Source organism: Cetorhinus maximus, chromosome 2 (genome assembly GCF_964194155.1).
Source record: "Cetorhinus maximus chromosome 2, sCetMax3.hap1.1, whole genome shotgun sequence".
NCBI lineage: Eukaryota > Metazoa > Chordata > Chondrichthyes > Lamniformes > Cetorhinidae > Cetorhinus > Cetorhinus maximus.
Window position 1 is genome coordinate 48,805,732 of NC_135880.1, and position 23,194 is coordinate 48,828,925.

At 41.7% G+C, this 23,194-nt stretch overlaps 1 protein-coding gene across 3 annotated transcripts in view; it reads right to left on the reverse strand.

The window, feature by feature from the left end:
• zcchc9 (zinc finger, CCHC domain containing 9) overlaps window positions 1–19,952 on the reverse strand; it is a 37,158-nt gene extending 17,206 nt beyond the window's left edge. The window contains exons 1-3 of one of the 3 annotated variants that reach the window (XM_078564589.1): window positions 19,838–19,952; window positions 16,504–16,900; window positions 8,854–9,007 (exon numbers count right to left, since the gene is read on the reverse strand). In XM_078564589.1, coding sequence (XP_078420715.1) covers window positions 8,854–9,007; window positions 16,504–16,890 — 541 coding nt within the window. In that variant the 5' untranslated portion in view covers window positions 16,891–16,900; window positions 19,838–19,952. Of the gene's footprint in view, window positions 1–8,853; window positions 9,008–16,503; window positions 16,901–19,590 lie in introns of all 3 variants that reach the window. The other 2 variants (XM_078564603.1, XM_078564596.1) reach the window with 2 other exon arrangements.
• Window positions 19,953–23,194: the final 3,242 nt, after the last annotated feature.

The window sequence follows — 23,194 nt, forward strand, 5'->3', positions numbered from 1 at the left end:
ACAGATTTTTGGTGTCTGTCTTCACTGCAGAGGATCCAAATAACATCCCACAAATAAGTGTACATCAAGAGACGAAAGGGAGGGAGGAACTTAAAATAATTATAATCACCAGGGAAATGGTACTGAGTAAATTATTAGAACTAAAAGCTGATAAGTCCCCAGGTTCTGATGGACTTCATCCTAAGGTCTTAAAAGAAATGGCTGCTGAAATAGTAAATGCATTGGTTTTAATTTTCCAAAGTTCCCTAGATTCTGGAAAGGTCCCATCAGATCAGAAAATAGCAAATATAACTCCTCTATTCAAGAAAGCAGGAAGACAGAAAGCAAGAAACTACAAGTCAATTAGCTTAACATCTGTCGTAGGGGAAATGTTGAAATCTATTATTAAGGATGTCATCAGGGTACACTTAGAAATCTCAATGCAATCAGGCCGAGTCAAACAAGCAACATGGATAAAGGGGAACCTGTGGACATGCTGTATTTAGATTTCCAGAAGATATTTGGCAACTACGTGCCACATCAAAAGTTACTATGCAAAATAGAGCTCATCGTGTAGGGGGTAACATATCAACATAGATAGAGGAATGGTTAGCTAACAGGAAACAGAGAGTTGGCATAACTGGGTCATTTTTGGGTTGGCAGGATGTGACAAGTGGAGTGCCACAGGAATCAATGCTGGGCCTCAACTATTTACAATTGATATCAATTGGAGTTTGAAAACAGCGCGAGAGGCAAGAGTCCATTTTGAAACAGTGCAGGAAGCGAGAGCAGCGGGAAACTGAAAACAGCGCAAGAGGCTAGAGCAGCAGGAATTTGAAAACAGCATGAGAGGAGAAAGTCCATTTTAAAGCTGCGTGAGAGTGAGTAATAATCAAAGTGTGAGGTCACAGGCAAACAGGTAAGTGACTGGTTGGTGAGTATTTTGCTCCTTTATCTTTCAAAACTGTAATTTATTAATAATTGTAAGGTTTTATTGGTAGTATTAAGATCTACTGGCAGTAGTAAAGGTTATTGGGAGTAGTAGCATTTATTAATTATGAATTAATTAAGGAAAAATAATGAATTAACACATAATAAAGATAACAGGGCAGGTGATATGTTGCGACTGCAGAAAGCGGGGGCTCCAGGGCAAACATGTCTGCAGTATGGCTTGAGGAGCTTCAGCCCAGAGTCATCGAGCTGCGGGGTGAGCTGCAGGCATTACGATGCATCAGGGTGAAAGTTTTCTGGACACTTTATTCCAGGAAACGATCACACCCCTTAGGCTGGGCACAACTTTAGAGTTGGTTAATGGTCAGGGACTCTGGGTCAGGCAGGTATGGAGACCTAGCATGTAGTGATGGAGGAGCCTCCGCCCCTGGTTTTGTCCAACATGTACGAGGTGCTTGCTACCTGTGTGGATGAGGAAGAGGACTGCGGGGCGGATGAGTGGACTGACCATGGCGCCATGGCGAAGGATGACATTCAAGTGGGTGGAGCAAAAAGGAATGTGGCAGTGATAAGAAACAATATAGTCAGGGAGATAGATACTGTTCTTTGCAGTTGTGACAGGGAGTTCCAAAGGCTGTGTTGCCTGCCCGATGCCAGGTTTAAAGACATCTCCTCACGACTAGAGAGGAACTTGGACAGGGAGGGAGAGAATTCAGTTGTCACGGGAACCAAAGACATAGAACATCATTCCTGGTACTACCTAAGAGAATTTGAGGAGTTTGGGACTAAATTAAAATGCAACACATCAAAGGTATTCATCTCTAGATTGTTACCTGAGCCACCCGCCAATTGGCATAGAGTTAAACAGATTAGAGAATTAAATGCAAGGCTCAAAGTGTGGTGTGGGAAGAAGGGGTTTTGATTCATGGGGTACTGTCATCAGTACTCAGGGAAGAGTAAGCTCTTCCACTGAGAGGGCTCCACTTGAACCGGGCTGGGACTGCTGTCCTGGCCAATTGTATAAATAGGGCTGTGGACAGGACTTTAAACTAACAGGGGTTGAGCGGGGGGCGGGGGGGGGGGGGGGGGGGCGTGGTGGAATTCAAGTGAAGGGAGACTTAGAAATCCAAAGAGAAAGGTCAAGGTATCAGAACAGTATAGTGATATGGGTAAAGAAAAGCAGAGTTTAACAAAAAAATATACATCAGCGAATAAGATCATAGCAGGGAATAGAAGTACAAAAAACTGAAATTAAATGTTCTTTGTCTGACTGCACAAAGCATCTGCAATAAGATAGATAAATTAGTGGCATTAATAGAGGCAAATGATTTTGATCTAATCAGCATGACAGAAACATGGTTACAAGTTCATCAAGGTTGGGAAATAAATATTCCAGGGTACACAATATTTCGGAAAGACAGGGAGAATGGCAAAAGAGGTGGGGCAGCTCTTATAGTGAAGGATGACATCAGGACATTAGTAAGAAAGGATCAGGCCTCTGAAGATCATGCAGGAGGATCAGTATGGGTGGAAATTAGGAATAACAAGATTCAGAAAATAATGTTGGGAGTAGTTTATAGGTCCCCTTACAGTAGTTATACTGTTGCCTGTAACAAATTAAACGTAATAGTTGTGGGGGACTTTAATCTTCATATAGACTGGGACAATCAGATTGGCAAGAATGGTCTTGAAGATAAGTTTGTAGAATGTTTTTGAGAGTTTCCTGGAGTACTACATAGTGGAACCAACTAGGCATAAAGTTATCTTAGATCGAGCATTGTATAATGAAGCAGTGTTAGTGATGTCATAGTAAAAGATCTATGTGAAAATAGTGACCATAATACCATTCAATTCCATGGGCATCATTTTCCTGTTGGCAACCTGATGTCAATGCGCGTCATTTAGGTTTTCAGTTCGACAGGTGCATAGCCAGCTTGGCTGCGCACCAGCTGAACTTCAGCGGCCACTTAAGGCCTTTAAAAAAGTAATTAACCCAATTAATGGACCTGCCCGTCCAACCTTAAGGGTGGGATGAGGTTTCATGAGGGAGTCAAAATGTATATAAAATTTTTAAATAAAAGTAACTGACATGTCCATGCTCATGTGACAGTGTCAAATGAGCAGGGACATGTCAGGAATATTTTTTCCTCCCTTCAATAAAATTTTTGAACTTGAGCTGAGCTCCCTGAGGCAAGATCTGTACGCTCTTCCGTGCGCATGCGCGAAAGAGTGCACTCCTGGCTCAGGGAATCCCCCCCCCGGCTGCACAAGGAGCGCACAGTGTTTCTGGGTGGACGTAATGCTGAGCGGGCCTTTATTGGCCTGCCCACATAAAATGGCAGCACGCCCCTGAAATCTGCCTGCCCGCGCCGCATAACCACCCCCGACGGTCGGGGGCGGGTGGGATGCTGCCCCATGTTAAGTTTGAAAGTGACATGTTCCAATCACAAACAAAAATCTTAAACAAAGCCAATTGCATAGGTATTAGGGGAAAGCTGGCCTGTGGTTAATTGGGTAAATAGACTAAAAGGTGTGGAGGTAAATGAACAATGGGAAACATATAAAGAAACAATTCAAAGCTCAACAAGAATACGTTTCACTGAAGACCAAAAACTCAGCAAGGACCAATCTGTGGCTCACTCAGGAAATTAAGGACAGTATTAGATTAAAAGAGGCTTACAATGTTGCAAAAAACAGTTGCAAGTTTGAAGATTGGAAGTGTTTTAGAAATCAGCAAAGGGCCACCAAAATGTTGCTAAAAAGGGGAAAAAACAGAATATGAGAGTAAACTAGCCAGAAATATAAAAACAGATTGTAAGAGCTTTTATAAGTATATAAAAAGGAAGAGAGTAGTTAAAGTAAACATTGGTCCCTTAGAAGCAGAAACAGGAGAAATTATCATGGGGAACGAGGAAGTGGTGGAGGCATTGAACAAATCTTTTTTGTCTGCCTTCACAGTAGAGGTCACAAGTTCCATGGTTTGGATGAGGGAACCAAATGTAATATTTACTGACGACACGAAACTTGGTGGGAATGAGAGTGGTGAGGAGGGTGTTAAGAGGCCTCAAGGTGACTTAGACAGGTTGAGTGAGTGGGCAAATACATGACAGATGCAGTATAATGTGGATAAGTGTGAAGTTACCAACTTTGGTAGGGAAAACAGAATGGCAGAGTATTACTGAAATGGTGTTAAATTGGGAAATGTTGATGTATAAAGGAACCTGGGTGTCCTTGTACACCAATCACTGAAAGCAAGTATGCAGGTGCAGCAAGCAGTCAAGAAGGCAAATGGTATGTTGGCCTTCATTGCGAGAGGACTCACGTACAGGAGCAAGGATGTCTTAATGCGGCTGTACAGGACTTTGGTGAGACCACACCTGGAGTATTGTGTGCAGTTTTAGTCTCCTTACCTCAGAAAGGATATACTTGCCACAGAGGGAGTGCAGGATTGTTGGAAGAGGAGAGATTGGGACGACTAGGCCTGTATTCACTGGAGTTTAGAAGAATGAGAGGTGATCTCATCGAAACATGTAAAATTCTGACAGGGATGGACAGACTAGATGCAGGAATGATGTTTCCTCTGGCTGGGGTGTCTAGAACAAGGGGTCACAGTCCCAGGATACGGGGTAGACCATTTAGGACTGAGATGAGGAGAAACCTCTTCACTCAGAGGGTGGTGAACCTGTGGAATTCTCTACCACAGAAGGCTACGGGGGCCAAGTCACTGAATATATTTAAGAAGGAAATAGATAGATTACTGGACTCTAAAGGTGTCAAAAGGTATGGGGAGAGTGGGAGTATGGCGTTGAAATAGAGGATCAGCAATGATCATATTAAATAGCGGAGCAGGCTCAAAGGGCCAAATGACCTACTCCTCCTCCTAATTTCTTTGTTTTTAATATCAGAAATAGGCAATAACCTAGGGGCTAAAAAGAGTGAGGAAATTAGGGAAATTAATATTAGCAGAGATTAAGTATTGGAGAAACTAAAGGGACTAAAATCTGACAGATCCCTGGACTTGATGGCCTACACCATCAGAGATAGCCGCAGAGATAATGGATGTGTTAGATGTGATTTTCCAAAATTCTTTAGATTTAGGAACGGTCTCACTAGATTGGAAGTTGGCAAACATTACATCGCTTTTCAAGGAAGGAGGAAAAGAGAAAACAGTGAACTTCAGGCCAGTTAGCCCAACATTAGTTGATGGAAAAATGCTCGAATCTATTATTAAGGAAGTTTTAAAAATGCACTTAGAAAAGCATAATATGATTAGAACAAGTCAACATGGTTTTACTAAAGGGAAACCCTATTTAACAAATTTATTAGAGTTTTTTGAGGATGTAACTAGTAGGGCAGATAAAGGGGAACCAGTAGATGTGGTATAGCTGGATTTCCAAAAGGCATTCGATAAAGTGCAGCACAAAAGGTAAATAGGCAAAATAAGGGCTCGTGGAGTTGGGGTAATAGATTAGCATGGATAGAGGATTGGTTAACAGATAGAAAACAGAGTGGGCATAAACAGGGCATGTTCAAGTTGGCAGGCAGCGACTCATGGAGCGCCACAAGAATCAATGCTGGGGCATTAGCTATTTACAATTTACATTAATGGGCCGTAACGTCCGAGCTCCAGGACAGTGAAACTGGAGGGTATCCCAAAGATGCACTGAGGAACCCATACCCACCCCCGCAACTCCCCTGGAAGTTCCCAGGTAAGGATCTAGATAGATTAAGTGCAAACTTCCCTCGGACAATTGCCCTGTGAAAGTGTGATTTAAATTGCAAACTTCAGATGGTTCCGACTGTGTTACATCAATAGTTACCCAGAGATAGTTAGAAGGATTAAAACCACTTCCAATTTCTGTGCAAGTATTGAACAGACCTACACCGACCTCCCCACAGGAGCTAGTGCTGTAAAAAGGGGACGTGGCCTCCGTATATCTGACTGAGCTGCCTTCGATGCTAGGCCCCAGTGTCACGCTGCAGATCTCACTCGCCCTGAGTCAGAAGGTCAAGCGAGATGGGATCAAAAATAATTTCAGGTAAAAAAGTAGGAGCGGAGTGGCAATCAGACTCTGGATGCCATTCCATAGAAGTTCAGGCCCAATGACTTTGATGAAGAGACAGAGAGTAATATATCTAAGTTTGTCAATGATACCAAGCCACGTGGAAAGGCAAGCTGTGGGGAGGACACAGAGAGGCTACAAGGAGACATAGACAGGTTCGGTGAATGGGCAACAAGATGGCAGATGGAGTATAGTGAGGGGCAGTTTGAAGTTATTCATTTTGGTTGTAAGAATAAAAAAGCAGAATATTTTTTAAAAGGTGAGAAACCTGAAAGTGTAGCATGCTGGTGCATCAATTAATTTGGAAGGCAAATGGCATGCTGGCCTTTATTGCAAGAGGCTTGGAGTACAAGAATAAAGAAGTCTTGCTACAGCATTACAGGGTTTTGGTGAGACTGCATCTGGAGTTGTGTGTGCAGTTTTGGTCTCTACATTTAAGAAAGGATATACTTGCACTGGGGGCAGTACAGTGAACATTCACTAAGTTGGTCCCTGGGATGAGGGGATATCCTATGATGAGAGGCTAAGTAACTTGGGCTTATATTCTCTGCAGTTTAGAAGAATGAGAGGTGATCTCATTGAAACCTACAAAATTATGAAAGGGCTTGATATGGTGGACTATGAGAGATTATTTCCACCGGTCAGGTAATCTAGAACAGAGGGCGCACCATCCCAGGATAAGGGGCCAATCATTTAAGATTGAGATGAGGAAAAATTTCTTCACTCAAAGGGTTGTGAACCTTTGGAATTCTCCAGCCCAGAGGGTTGTGGATGCTCCATCTTTGAACACATTTAAGGCTGGGATAGACAGATTTTTGGTCCCTCAGGGAATTAAAAGGCCTAGGGAGCAGGAAAATAGAGTTGAAACCCAAGATCAGCCATGACTGTATTGAATGGAGGAGTAGGCTCGGTGGGCTGTGTGCTCTACTCCTGCTCCTATTTCTTATGTTACATTCAATGACTTGGATGAAGGGATCGAATGTATGGTTGCTAAATTTGCTGATGACATAAAGATAGGTAGGAAAGTAAGTTGTGAAGAGGTCATAAGGAGCTTGAAAAAAAGGACATAGATAGATTAAGTGAGTGGGCAAAAATTTGGCAGATGAACTATCATGTAGGAAAATGCAAATTGTCCACTTTGGCAGGAAGAATAGAAAAGCAGTATGTTATTTAAATGGAGAGAGATTGCAGAACTCTACAGTACAGAGGGATCTGAATGTCCTGGTACATGAATCACAAAAAGTTAGTGTGCGGGTACAGTAAATGATTAGGAAGGCAAATGGAATGTTGGTGTTTATTGCAAGGGGAATGGAGTACAGAAGTAAGCAAGTTTTACATGCAGTTGGACAGGGTGTTGGTGAGACCACATCTGGAGTATTGTGTACAGTTTTGATCTTCTTATTTAAGAAAGGATATAAATGCATTTGAAGCCGTTCAGAGGTTCACTCAACTGATACCTGGGATGGGGGACTTATCTTATGAGGAAAGGTTGAACAAGCTGGGCCTGTATCCATTGGAGTTCAGAAGAATGAGAGGTCATCTTATTGAAACATATAAGCTCCTAAGGGGGTTTGACAAGGTGGATGCTGAAAGGATGTTTCTCCCTGTGGGAGGGACTAGAACTAGGGGCCACTGTTTTAAAATAAGGGGTTGCCTATTTAAGATGGAGATGAGGAGAATTTTTTCTTGCAGAGGGTTGAGAGTCTTTGGAACTTTCTTTCCCAGAGAATGGCGGAGTATTTTTATATATTGAATATTTTTAAGGCAAAGGTTGATAGATTCTTGACTAACAAGGATATGAAAGGAAATTGGGGGTAGGTGGGAACGTGGAGTTGAGGCCACAATCAAGTCAGCCATGATCTTAACGCATGGCGGAGCAGGCTCGAGGGGCTGAATGGCCTATTCCTGCTCCTAATTTGTATGTTTGTATGTCTCAGGTTCCATAGCCGTTCTTTGTTCAACAAGCTGATTTCATCTTGTGTGGTATGTAGGATTCTACAACTGATCTCAGTACCTTCTTCACAGGCTGGGACATAACAACCAGCATTCCAGCTCCTGATGGTTAATTTCTGGAGCCCGCTGGATCCACATGTCAACATTGGATGAGGACAGGTTTGGTTTGGTTGCTCCTTCATGGTCACATAGACCTGCAGCATTCAATGCCTAAGCTCATAGTAAAGAGTAACTGTTGAGGTAAAATACAGGATAGTGACTGGCACTCAGGGAGTCATATGCCAGCATGAGTCAGTGCTATCAAGAGAGGAGGAGGAGGAGAAAAAATGGTGAAGGAAAAGCTATTTTAAATCCGCTATTTAACATTTATTTTCAATTTCCAGCAGTACCAAATAGTTCTTTCAAGCTAATTATCCATGGGTATTCAGTATGCTGTCTACACTTAGATAATGGTACAAAATAATCAAAGACATGTTAAATCAAATTGATTAACACAAAGATTAATAAATAATACATGGCTCTGCAGGGACAAGGACAGGGACAATATGTATAAAAACATTTGATCAGGGTACCTCAATGGAAACAGATTTAGCTGGATTAAGTGATTGCCCGCTCAAGAGAAGCTGCACAAACATGTCTTTTTGTGATCCCCTTAGTCTACCAGCATTTCATTCAGCCATGTGACTCAACTGTTCCATTGGCACACGAACAAGAGTTGTTGCACGGCTACTGTGCTGTCAACTGACGAAACATCAGCTGTCCTGCTTAACTAGATAACAGGACTTGGCTATTCTGTTAAAGGAGTGCACCAGATCCACAGAAATAATTCAAGAAACTACTTCTGAAAGGGCTGTCTCTTTAAAGTGGGTGTATCCACTTATATGTGAGGTTCTATGCTCAGTTTTACCTAGAGCAGGGTCAACTTTTGCTCTGCATTTCTGGATCTCGTGTTCTGTGGAGCCACATCGGTAACAGATACCACTTCCCATCTCTTCTTCATCTCTGTCCATTTCTGGACATTGTTCCATCCCATGCCCTGCTTTTCTGCAGTGGAAACATATCTTTACAAGGAGAGAAGAGAAACAAAAATGTCAGCATGGTTCATTCAACTGCAATTATTAATCCATCATTCAACTGCAATTATTAATCCACTCAGCACTGAATGTTTTCTGCAATACAAAAGAAGCATAGCTGCCCATGACTCTCACTTATGTTTTATGGAGCAGTAATTCTTACACTTGCGTCACAATTCAAAAATATAGTTTTATCTCACCTCCAGTATGTCATAATGTCCAAAATGCACTGTTAAATACAAATGCTTTACTCTTCCGCAATTTAAACTGAGACACCAGTATTGCTGTCCTACTGATAAACGTCATTAAAATAATTACAATATCTTATATTACTGAGCAGGCTGAATTGAGTAGGCAGATTGAACACTGATTTAAATGGCAATTATTACAACATTATCGTTGGATAATAAAACCACATTGCTTTTGATAATTAACAATGTCTGCATGTTATGGTATCATTTTTCTTATATATATATATTTACATTCATTGTATCAATCTTTGATGATGATGCAATGGTTTAGTGTACCATCAATTTGTACTCCAAAGGAGTGGGATATTGACAGAGCAGCAGATTCCCCATGTACCAAATTCCATCTCAGCTACGACCACATTGAGAAATGTAGTTGAAGTCAAGGAGTTCTATGAGGGAATTTTCATTTTAATATTAGTTAACTTCCCATGGTACTGATTATGGATTTATGTGGATTTGCTCTAACATTGGATATCTGCTCCTTGTGATTTATGTGCAAAAGTGTTCATTTTTCAAAAAAAAAATTATAGTGCAAACAGTGCAAAGAAAAGGTTAAGCAGACTGACTTGAGGTGTGCTAATATAATGCCATTATCGATTTGTTTTTAAATTGCAGTATTTTCCATTTGCATTAATTAAATAGAGAAGTATGATTCTTAAACTGTATATCCTAAAATGCCCATTGAAAGTTTGAACTGAGATTGGCCCTTACAGTACCAGTGGATTCTAGGAAGAAATCACTACTTGCTTAAGAGAAAGGTTAATAAGAGGCTACAGGTAAGAAAGGGTTAATAGAATTTACAACACAGAAACAGGTAATCCGGCCCAACTGATCTCTCCGCACGAGCCTCCTCCCAGCTTACTTCATGTAACCCCGTCAACATATCCTTCTATTCTTTTCTTCCCCATGTACTTATATAAAATCTATTTACCTCAACTATTCCGTGTCATAAGTTCCACATTCTCACCACTCTGGGTGACAAAGTTCCTCATAGATTCTTTATTGGGGTTATTAGTGACTACTTTATATTTATGTTCCCTAGTTTTTGGGCAAGGGCACATATTCTCCATTAAACTCTTTATAATTTTAAAGACCTCTATTCGGTCTTGATTGAAAAGAGCTTGATTCATCTCTCCTAATAGTTATAACTTCAGTTACTAACTTCAGAACGTGGGGGAGAAAAAGGGAATGTGACATAAAAATGTTTTGAAGATTGAGTTATTTTCATTCAGGTCAATCACAATAGCAGTGATCTGCAGTTGCACGGGCAGAACATCTGTGTAAAACATTGGGCCAGAATTTGCTGAAAGAAGTAATGGCTGAAAGATGCATGCAATTATTAATGTTCAAATCAGTCAACAATTTGTAGTGAGGAAGACACCCATGAGTTGCAAATTGCCACAATCTTGCTGGCCAGTTTTTGTCACTCCACCATTAGCTTTGCGAAAATGACATCTTACACTTATTTTAATGATGTTGCTGTATTTGCACATTAAGTGCCCATCAAACTCCCCAAAGAAAGTTAAGCTTAGTAATCATCAGTATACGTATCTTTTAACAATGTGATTTTATCCATGACTACCAAAAAAAACCATTGTACAGAAAATAAATGATTACAAGTTTAGAGTCTCATTCCTTCAGTTTGTAAATTATTGATGTTTAAAATGTCAATTAAAAGAAAAATCTTACTTTACTTTATCTCTTTTTATCCTCTCAATCCAATCATTTTTCCCTCTCTTCCTGTACCTGATATAACATTAAATTCACCCATTCTAATTTAACCTGCTTCTCAGTTCTTGTTTATTTCTTAATCCTTCAACTTTATTAGTCAAGGAGATACACTGTTTGCCCTTTTGTTCATCAAAGTCCCAGATGTCCTGTTTTCCTTGCTGCCTTGTTATCACTTCGGACAATTTTGTGGGCAAAATTTTTTAAAACTTAAATGTTCAGGAGTAAGTCTAATGTGATACCTACGAAACTCCCCACTCCAGCAAAAATCTGGATCAATATCTATTCAGCACCTAAAATCAAATCAGTGGATTACTACATAAGCAAAGACAGAATTATAACATGATATGATAACTGAAATTAAGAGTTAGACTGATTTCTTTAATTCAACGTAAGAAAGCTGATTAACTGAGTATTGATATATTTGATGTAACTATGAATGTGGAGCCATCCTGAGGGTCAGGTAGGAAGGATAAGCAAGTTGTATAAAAAGTGGCAATTTGTAAGGAGGATTCAGATTCAGAGAGTTTGATCAAGCTAAATACTGAGCTCAGAACTATAAAACATTCGAGTCCCCAGCCATAAGGTGTGGTTGTAAATACTATATTTTAAGTGTATTTTTGCATGTACCGAATGCATAATTAAACTATCAACACTTGGCCTCAATGCTTCAAGAACCTTATAGGTTTTGAGGAATATATATGACATTTAATCATAAATAAAACCATTCTAAAACAAGACGACAAAATGTAAAATTCACCTTTATGAAGATCCATAGTTCAACAGTTTAAATTGGTACAGTATTCCAAGACCTTATACTGCATCTAAACTGAATTTAGATCAACAACAACAATTTGTATTTAAGCAGTGCCAAGGTGCTTAACAGGAGCGTGATCAACACATTTATCACCAGGCCACAGAGAAAGACATTAGGGCTGATGATCAAAAGCTTGGCAAAAAAACTAAGGGCTGAATCGTCGCCTCAGCAAGCAGGGGCGGGTCCCACTCGCCGAGGTGTAAAATGACGAGGGGTGATGTCAGGCGTGCGTCCCGACGTCACCGCGCGTCATTTAGATTTTCAGTTCGGCTGGCGCACAGCCAACTGTCAAAGGCCTGTTAAGGTCATTAATTAACTAATTAAGCCTGTTGAGAAAGCTGCCCGTCCAACCTTAAGGTTGGCGGGCAGGCAAAGGTGCCTCTGTGCCTCAGAGAGATTTCTGCGCTCTTTCGCGCGTATTGCACTCCCGACTCAGGGAACCCCTCCTCGCCTGCACAGGGAGCGCACAGCTCTTCCAGGTGTGTGTCACGCTGGGAGGGTCTTAATTGGCCCGCCCATGTAAAATGGTGGCGCGGACCCGATCAGGGGCACCAATCGGGTCCGTGCCCTCCCGCGCATAACCCCCTCGATGGGGGTAAAATTCTCTCCTAAGTTTTAGGCAGCGTCTTAATGGAGGAAAGAGAATAGGAGAGGCAGAGAGGTTTAGGGAGGGAATTCCAGAGCTTTTGGCATTTGCAGCTGAAGGCACTGTTACAAATGCTAGAGTGATTAAAATTGGGAATGCTAAAGAGGTCAGAATGGGAGGACAGCAGATATCTCAGAGGATATTACAAAGATGAGGGGGTGGGGTGAGGCCATGGAGGGATTTGAAGACAAAGTTGTGAATTTTAAAATCGAGGTGTTGCTTAACCAGTGGCCAATGTAGGTCAGTGAGCACAGAAGTGACAGGTGAACAGGACCTGGTCTGAGTTAGGACACAGGCAGCAGAGTACAAGGGGGCCATAAAATAGAACCTTGGGTCATGAGAGGTAATGGTGCAGGAGCAAAAAGAGAGCCATTACGGATGATTCTCTGGCTATGACTGATTAGAAAAGAAGGACCCCAGGTGAGAGGAGTCTCACACAGCCGAAGCTGTACAGGGCCTTGGTGAGACCACACCTGGAGTATTATGTGCAGTTTTAGTCTCTTCACCTAAGAAAGGATATACTTGCCATAGAGGGAGTGCAGTGAAAGTTCACCAGATTGATTCCTAGGATGGCAGGACTGTCATATGAGAAGAGATCGGGTCAACTAGACCTATATTCACTGGAGTTTAGAAGAATGAGGGGGGATCTCAATAAAACATATAAAATTCTGACAGGGATGGACAGACTGGATGCAGGGATGATGTTTCCCCTGGCTGGGGGTGGTGGGGGTCTAGAACAAGGGGTCACAGTCTGAAGATACAGGGTAGGCCATTCAGGACTGAGATGAGGAGAAATTTCTTCACTCAGAGGGTGGTGAACCTATGGAATTCTCTACCACAGAAGGCTGTGAAGATCAAGTCACTGAATATATTTAAGGAGGAAATGGACAGATTTCTAAACACTAAAGGCATCAAGAGCTAAGGGGAGAGAGCTGGAGTATGGCATTGAGATAAAGGATCAGCCATGATAGTTTACCTTTGCCACAGTCACATAAGATGTCATTTGTGATTTTGATCAGAGCTGTTTAGATAGGGCAGAAACCTGATAGGAGGGATTTAAATATGGAGTTCCGGGAAAGATGGGCACAAATTTAGGAGTCAACAACACATTCAAGGAATTTGGAGAAGAAAGGGAAGTTGAAGATGGGGTGGGGGTTGCAGTTTGCAAGTAAAGAGTTGAATTTGTTAGGAACGGGATGACGACAACAGACTTTAAGGAGAGGTTTACAGCAGCTGAGGAGAGGGAACCAGTAATGATATTAACTAACACAGGAACCAGCAAGTGAAGTATTTTTGCATGTACTAGTGGGAAGTTTAGTGGGAATAGGGTCGAGGGAGCAGGAGGTGGTCTATTGGACAAGATAAGCCCAGAGAGGATATGAAACCACAGAAAGATGCAAGTTCAGGGTCAGTATGGGGAAAACCTTAGAGGAAGACTGGCCCAGGTTAGGCTAGTGCTGAATGAGAATAAAGGTATTATATGTTCTCAGTTGCACTATATCCCATGGGAATCTAAATCAATTATTTTTTTTTAAATGCGCCTGTACAGCAAAAGTGTATCTAGGGAATGCACTGAAGTAAATCAAGTAGAACATACTTTGGGTTAAATATTGCTTATTACAAAAGTTAAAACTTAAAAGAATACTTCAGTGTGTAACCTTCAGATCAAACTATCTTCTACTGAATTCAATGGAGACTCTTAGATATGGAGATATTCCGAAATGCATAGATTTTAAAGGTTATTTCATTTAGTTATAAAATAAATTGCAGAAGCATATATTTAAAGGAATTTTCAAGTTTTTCCCCAAATTGAACAATTTTTCCGAATCATGATACCCACATTCTAACAGCTAAAAACAGGTAATTGAGAACAAAAGCTATTTGTAGAAGTTTCCTTTTACAAGTAGGTAAAGTCTAATGTAAAAGCATTGCTTCACTGAACACTTCTCAATCCTGAAGATGTTTTCAATACAAATGTATAGTAATGGGGTAAGCCACATACAAAATTATGAGTATAAAACAGCATAGCGAAAGACTTGAAAGACTGCCGGCACTCCATATTTCCTAAACTGCAAATAAATTAACCTGTGATTTCTTCCTGTTCTTTCTATCCTTACAGTGTTAAAATTAACACTCATGGCACTTTCTTTTACCATAGTGGGTAGAGTAGCATAGTAGTTATGTAACTGGACCAGTAATCCAGAGCCCTTGACTAAGGGTCCAGAGATGGGAGTTCAAGCTTCACCATGTCAGCTGGGAATTTCAATTCAATTAATTAAATAAATCTGGAAAAAAAAAAGTATCATTTCGGACTGATGATGATGAGAAATTTCTTCACTCAGAAGGTTGTGAATATTTGGAATTGTCTATCCCAGAGGGTTGTGGATGCTCCATCATGGAGTATATTTCAAGGTTGGGATAGATAGATTTTTGATCACTCAGGGATCAAGGGACATAGGGAGTGGGCAGGAAAGTGGAGTTGAGACAAAAGAACAAGCATGAAAGTGTTAAATGATAGAGTAAGCTTGTGATGCCATATGATCTACTTCTGCTCCTATTTCTTATATTCTTACGTTATCAGTAATGGTGATCATGAAGCTCCCAGATTATTGAAAAACCCCATCTGGTTTACTAGTCCTCTTTGGGGAAGGAAACCTGCTGGTCTGGCCTATATGTGAATCCAGATCCGCAGCAATGCAATTGACTCTTAACTGTCCTCCGAAGGGACCTGCAAGCCACTCAGTTGTACAGTTAGGGATGGGCAATAAATGCCAGCCTGGCCAGCAAAGCACAAAACCTGTGAATTCTTTCCAAGGTCCTTTAAACTATAGAGCTCCTTACCATCTGTTCAGTCTGCCTTTCATCTCATAAGCATCAGTTCTTTTTTGAATTCGCAAGTTTTGTGTCCCCTGACCATAACTGCTTAATTTACCTCACCTCTCACTTTATTTCAGTCTTGGTGGTGTCCTGCATTTTAGACTTGGCCATTTGTCTATGTCTCCCGAGAAAAATTCATTGCCTAGAAACTCGATGATTTTATACTTTTTCTTACAGTTAATTTCACCATTTTCCACATTGCATGAATAACTATTCACAACTAACTTACTTACATGCTTAGTTTGAGGGATGCCAACGCAGATGTCAGCATGTTTACTCGTGTTGGAGTTGCTTGCAGGATGTCAGAATCGTTTAGACAGTGTAATTTGTTGGATTTAAATTGTGTGTGTCTTGGGAGGTCTAATCAAGATGTTATTACAGACTGCAAGAATTTCTCATACACAACTGATAAAAGGTGAGTAACTTAAATTATTAAGGTTAGAAGCCATGAACTGTTAAGTTTGCTTATGGCTTCTCGCTGCATTCAGTACTCTTTTCTGGTTCCTTCTGAAACCAAGGCTATCAACTTTCAACACATTATATGCTTTAGAAGTCACATTATCACAAATCTTTTCCCACTACATTGTTGACTTGTACAATATGGGTTTGTATTTGCAATTCACCAGGAGTTTCTGATCTCAGTTTGAGGACCTGAAGTGTTGCTGAATTGGTTCAATATAACAATACCTTGATAACTATAGCACTTGTGCATTATTTAGCCCATTGAATATTTATGTTTTATTATAGACAACAAGTATTTTGCATTTAAGTAATTTTTTCTGGTTAGAGATTTCCAGTCATTTTCAATTTTTGAAAACCCAGCAATGCTCTGCCCAAAATTTTGAAAAAAGGTGTATTTTAAAACATTTGAAAGGACAGGAGAAAGATAAAAGATACCATTTTTAAAATCATGTATGAAGGTCACTTCATAAGTCTGTGAATTCTGCTTTAATATGCTATACACAGTTGTTGTGATTAAACTGGCACATTAGTCTTGCCTATGTGAGAACTTCTATGGACATAGGAGAGCTGAAAAGGGTAAACTATATTTTTGAGTTGTCACAATTCTCTACCTTAAATACTAGTCTGGATAAAGATTTAGAGACACTTGTATCTACAATCTCTAAGGCTATTTCAAGTTGAATGAACAACATTTGAAAATTACCATGGTATTTTTCTTTTGCATTTGCCTCTTCAACCTTCTGTGCTCCCGTCTCTGGTCTTTCTTCAGAGCTAGTGCTGCATCAACTTTTTCACTGTCCGCTGACACTACTGTTCCTCTATGGAGAACCTGGCCTGTTTCTTTCAGGTAATCCATGAAGCCATTAACATCTTCACTCTGATACTCTTCTTTCTTGTGGTACCATTCGCTTTCTTTACGTTTGAATTTTTCCGGCTTCTTATAATCTCTGGCCGGCTGTTTTTTAACCCGACCGTTTTTTGGTTTTGCCCTTTTCAGGCCATTATCACCATTCTGTTTCATCTGACTCCATGGTGTAGCTTCCAGGAGCTTCTTTTTGTGGATGTTGTTAGCACGAGCCCAACGTGTCATTGTATTCTTTCTGTAACAATGCAGAGTAAGAGAATATTTAATGAAAATAAGAGGCATAACGTTTTAGCACAACAATTACACTGTGCAAGAGAATGATAAAAACAGAATTTGACTTATTCAGTCACAATAAAAAAGGTCTTGATATGGGTTTCTGGTAAAAATGAACATCTTAGAGGTTTGTCCTCATAAAACTCTAGTCAGAAATTCTTTTGGCAATAACTGGGGACATCTAGCAATCCAGAAGTGATGGAACCTCTATAGGGTCAAGTGTTCCTTTGTCTCCATGTTTTATTCGTTTGCTGATGCTACCTGGGCTCAGGGTGGCCATTTGGATGAGGTAGAGTTACAGGTAGAGATAGTAATGGTAGGAAGTCACTTGTGGGAGTACTATAAAGGTCCCCTAACAGTAGCTAGACTGTAGGTCAGGATATACAGGAATAAATAATAAATAATTGTTAGAAAGACACAATATTCCATCATTTGTACTTGGGACGATTGTGACAAAAAAAATGGCAATTTTTTTTTGATGACATAGAAAATAGGAGCAGGAGTAGGCCCTTCGAGCCTGCTCCGCCATTCATCATGAGCATGGCTGATCATCCAACTCAATAGCCTGCTCCAGCTTTCTCCCTATATCTTTTGATCCCTTTTGCCCCAAGAACTATCTCTAACTCCTTCTTGAAAACATACAATGTTTTGGCCTCAACTACTTTCTGTGGTAGCGAATTCCACAGTCTCACAACTCTCTGGGTGAAGAAATTTCTCCTCATCTCAGTCCTAAATGGTTTACCCTGTATCCTCAGACTGTAACCCCTGGTTCGGGACTCTCCCACCATCGGGAACATCCTTCCTGCATCTACCCTGTCTAGTTCTGTTAGAATTTTATGGGTTTCTATGAGATCCCCTCTCATTCTTCTGAACTCCAGCAAATATAATCCTAACCGACTCAACCTCTCCTCATATGTCAGTCCTGCCATCCCAGGAATCAGTCGGGTAAACCTTCGCTGCACTCCCTCTATAGCAAAAACATCCTTCCTCAGATAAGGAGACCAAAACTGCACACAATATTCCAGGTGTGGTCTCTACAAGACCCTGTATAATTGCAGCAAGACATCCCTGCTCCTGTACTTGAATCCTCTCGCTATGAAGGCCAACATACCATTTATCTTCTTTACCGCCTGTTGCACCTGCATTCTTACCTTCAGCGACTGGTGTATGAGGACACCCAGGTCTCGTTGCACATTCCCCTCTCTCAATTTATAGCTATTTAGATAATAATCTGCCTTCCTGTTTTTGCCACCAAAGTGGATAACCTCACATTTATCCACATAATACTGCATCTGCCATGCATTTGCCCACTCACTCAGCTTGTCCAAATCACACTGAAGCATCTCTGCATCCTCCTCACAGCTCACCCTCCCACCCAGCTTTGTGACATCTGCAAATTTGGAGATATTACATTTAGTTCCCTCATCTAAATCATTAATATATATTGTGAATAGCTGGAGTCCCAGCACCAATCCCTGAAGTACCCCACTAGTTACTGCTGGCCATTTGAAAAAAGACCCATTTATTCCTACTCTTTGTTTCCTGCCTGCCAAACAGTTTTCTATCCATCCCGATACCATGCACTTTAATTTTACACGATAATCTCTTGTGTGGAACTTTGTCGAAAGCCTTCTGAAAGTCCAAATAAACCACACCCACTGGCTCCCCCTCATCAACTCTACTAGTTACATACTCAAAAAATTCCAGTAGATTTGTCAAGCATGATTTCCCTTTCGTAAATCCATGCTGACTCTGTCCGATTCTGCCATTGTTTTCCAAGTGCTCAGTTATCAAATCTTTTATAATGGACTCTAGAATTTTCCCCACCACCGACGTCAGGCTGACTGGTATATAATTCTGTGTTTTCTCTCTACCTCCCTTTTTAACTAGTGGGGTTACATGAGCTACCCTCCAATCTGGAGGAACTATTCGGAAGATGACCACCAAGGATGTAGATTATCAGGCCCTGGGGATTTATCAGCCTTCAATCCCATCAATTTCTCCAACACCATTTCCCTACCAACACTGATTTCTTTCAGTTCCTCCCTCTCACTAAACCCTGTGTTCCCCAACATTTCTGGTGTGTTATTTGTGTCCTCCTTTGTGAAGACAGAACCAAAGTATGTATTTAGTTGGTCAGCCATTTCTTTGTTCCCCATTATAAATTCCCCTGTTTCTGACTGTAAGGGACCTACATTTGTCTTCACCAATCTTTTTCTCTTCACATACCTATAGAAACTTTTACAGTCAGTTTTTATGTTCCCCGCAAGCTTACTCTCGTACCCTATTTTCCCTTTCTTAATCAATCCCTTTGTCCTCCTTTCACAGAATCAGAGTGCAGAAGAGGCCCTTCGGCCCATCGAGTCTGCACCGACACGTGAGAAACACCTGACCCACCTATCTACCTAATCCCATTTACCAGCACTTGACCTACTACTGCTTCTACTTCTGACCTTCTTGAGGCACGAGGCACTCATTGCTTAGTTCCCGATTCAGCTCTTGTAGCCAATAAGTGTTGATACTGTTGAACTAGTTAAACTTCTGGTCAAAGGTGATCGCCAAGAAGTTACTGGTGATGGAGGTCCCACGATAGCCAGGGGAATAATCTGGTTTTCTGAGGTGGTCATTACCCTGGCGCTAACGTTACCTTACCTACCCTGTCAGTCTGAGCCCGCACAGGCGCTGCGGGCTGCTCCTTACTGCAGGGGTTGGGAATTGGAGGGATTGTCAGTGAACAGACCCCATCCTGAGCTCAGGACGGGGTCAACACCAGAGCAACGTCCTGGGACTGGGTCAGGAGGCGGCCCCTGCTCCCCTCCGGGAGGGAGGGTCAGACCCGACCCCACTCCGGCCTCCCATGGCGGATGGACATTTCCTGAACATCGAATCGGCGTCTTACCTGAAATCAAGAATCTTCCAGCCGACTCCTCACTTCCGGTGTCGCACGCAAACTGACCCGGCCGGTCCAGAGAGCAGCAGAAACGTTCCCCCCCCCTGACAGGACCAAAATCCAGAGTTAATCGTTAACTGGACCTGGGACAGGGAGAAAATAACTGACTGTACCTGGAACAGGGAATAAACAAGGAGAAAATCACTGACTGTACCTGGAACAGGGAATAAACAAGGAGAAAATCACTGACTGTACCTGGAACAGGGAATAAACAAGGAGAAAGTCACTGACTGTACCTGGAACAGGGAATAAACAAGGAGAAAATCACTGACTGTACCTGGAACAGGGAATAAACAAGGAGAAAGTCACTGACTGTACCTGGAACAGGGAATAAACAAGGAGAAAATCACTGACTGTACCTGGAACAGGGAATAAACAAGGAGAAAGTCACTGACTGTACCAGGAACAGGGAATAAACAAGGAGAAAGTCACTGACTGTACCAGGAACAGGGAATAAACAAGGAGAAAGTCACTGACTGTACCAGGAACAGGGAATAAACAAGGAGAAAGTCACTGACTGTACCAGGAACAGGGAATAAACAAGGAGAAAGTCACAGACTGTACCAGGAACAGGGAATAAACAAGGAGAAAGTCACTGACTGTACCAGGAACAGGGAATAAACAAGGAGAAAATCACTGACTGTACCTGGAACAGGGAATAAACAAGGAGAAAATCACTGACTGTACCTGGAACAGGGAATAAACAAGGAGAAAGTCACTGACTGTACCAGGAACAGGGAATAAACAAGGAGAAAGTCACAGACTGTACCAGGAACAGGGAATAAACAAGGAGAAAGTCACTGACTGTACCAGGAACAGGGAATACACAAGGAGAAAGTCACGGACTGTACCAGGAACAGGGAATACACAAGGAGAAAGTCACAGACTGTACCTGGAACAGGGAATAAACGAGGAGAAAATCACTGACTGTACCTGGAACAGGGAATAGACAAGGAGAAAGTCACTGATTGTACCAGGAACAGGGAATAAACAAGGAGAAAGTCACAGACTGTACCAGGAACAGGGAATAAACAAGGAGAAAGTCACTGACTGTACCAGGAACAGGGAATAAATAAGGAGAAAGTCACAGACTGTACCTGGAACAGGGAATAGACAAGGAGAAAGTCACTGACTGTACCAGGAACAGGGAATAAACAAGGAGAAAGTCACAGACTGTACCTGGAACAGGGAATAAATAAGGAGAAAGTCACAGACTGTACCTGGAACAGGGAATAAACAAGGAGAAAGTCACAGACTGTACCTGGAACAGGGAGAAAGTCACAGACTGTATCTGGAACAGGGAGAAAGTCACAGACTGTATCTGGAACAGGGAATAAACAAGGAGAAAGTCACAGACTGTACCTGGAACAGGGAATAAACAAGGAGAAAGTCACGGACTGTACCTGGAACAGAGAATAAACAAGGAGAAAGTCACAGACTGTACCTGGAACAGGGAATAAACAAGGAGAAAGTCACAGACTGTACCTGGAACAGGGAATAAACAAGGAGAAAATCACAGACTGTACCTGGAACAGGGAATAAACAAGGAGAAAGTCACAGACTGTACCTGGAACAGGGAATAAACAAGGGGAAAGTCACTGACTGTACCTGGAACAGGGAATAAACAAGGAGAAAGTCACAGACTGTACCTGGAACAGGGAGAAAGTCACAGACTGTACCTGGAACAGGGAATAAACAAGGAGAAAGTCACAGACTGTACCTGGAACAGGGAATAAACAAGGAGAAAGTGACAGACTGTACCTGGAACAGGGAATAAACAAGGAGAAAGTCACAGACTGTACCAGGAACAGTGAATAAACAAGGAGAACGTCACAGACTGTACCTGGAACAGGGAATAAACAAGGAGAAAGTCACAGACTGTACCAGGAACAGGGAATAAACAAGGAGAAAGTCACTGACTGTACCTGGAACAGGGAATAAACAAGGAGAAAGTCACAGACTGTACTTGGAACAGGAAGAAAGTCACAGACTGTATCTGGAATAGGGAGAAAGTCACAGACTGTATCTGGAACAGTAATCAACAAGGAGAAAGTCACAGACTGTACCTGGAACAGGGAATAAACAAGGAGAAAGTCACTGACTGTACCAGGAATAGGGAATAAACAAGGAGAACGTCACAGACTGTACCTGGAACAGGGAATAAACAAGGAGAAAGTCACAGACTGTACCAGGAACAGGGAATAAACAAGGAGAAAGTCACTGACTGTACCTGGAACAGGGAATAAACAAGGAGAAAGTCACAGACTGTACTTGGAACAGGAAGAAAGTCACAGACTGTATCTGGAACAGGGAGAAAGTCACAGACTGTATCTGGAACAGTAATCAACAAGGAGAAAGTCACAGACTGTACCTGGAACAGGGAATAAACAAGGAGAAAGTCACAGACTGTACCAGGAACAGGGAATAAACAAGGAGAAAGTCAAAGACTGTACCTGGAACAGGGAATAAACAAGGAGAAAGTCACAGACTGTACCTGGAACAGGGAATAAACAAGGAGAAAGTCACAGACTATACCAGAAACAGGGAATAAACAAGGAGAAAGTCACAGACTGTACCTGGAACAGGGAATAAACAAGGAGAAAGTCACTAACTGTACCTGGAACAGGGAATAAACAAGGAGAAAGTCACAGAATGTACCTGGAACAGGGAATAAACAAGGAGAAAGTCACAGACTGTACCTGGAACAGGGAATAAACAAGGAGAAAGTCACAGACTGTACCTGGAACAGGGAATAAACAAGGAGAAAGTCACAGACTGTACCAGAAACAGGGAATAAACAAGGAGAAAGTCACAGACTGTACCTGGAACAGGGAATAAACAAGGAGAAAGTCACAGACTGTACCTGGAACAGGGAATAAACAAGGAGAAAGTCACTGACTGTACCTGGAACAGGGAATAAACAAGGAGAAAGTCACAGACTGTACCTGGAACAGGGAATAAACAAGGAGAAAGTCACAGACTGTACCTGGAACGGGGAATAAACAAGGAGAAAGTCACAGACTGTACCTGGAACAGGGAATAAACAAGGAGAAAGTCACAGACTGTACCTGGAACAGGGAGAAAGTCACAGACTGTACCTGGAACAGGGAGAAAGTCACAGACTGTATCTGGAACAGGGAGAAAGTCACAGACTGTATCTGGAACAGGGAATAAACAAGGAGAAAGTCACAGACTGTACCTGGAACAGGGAATAAACAAGGAGAAAGTCACAGACTGTACCTGGAACGGGGAATAAACAAGGAGAAAGTCACAGGCTGTGCCTGGAACGGGGAATAAACAAGGAGA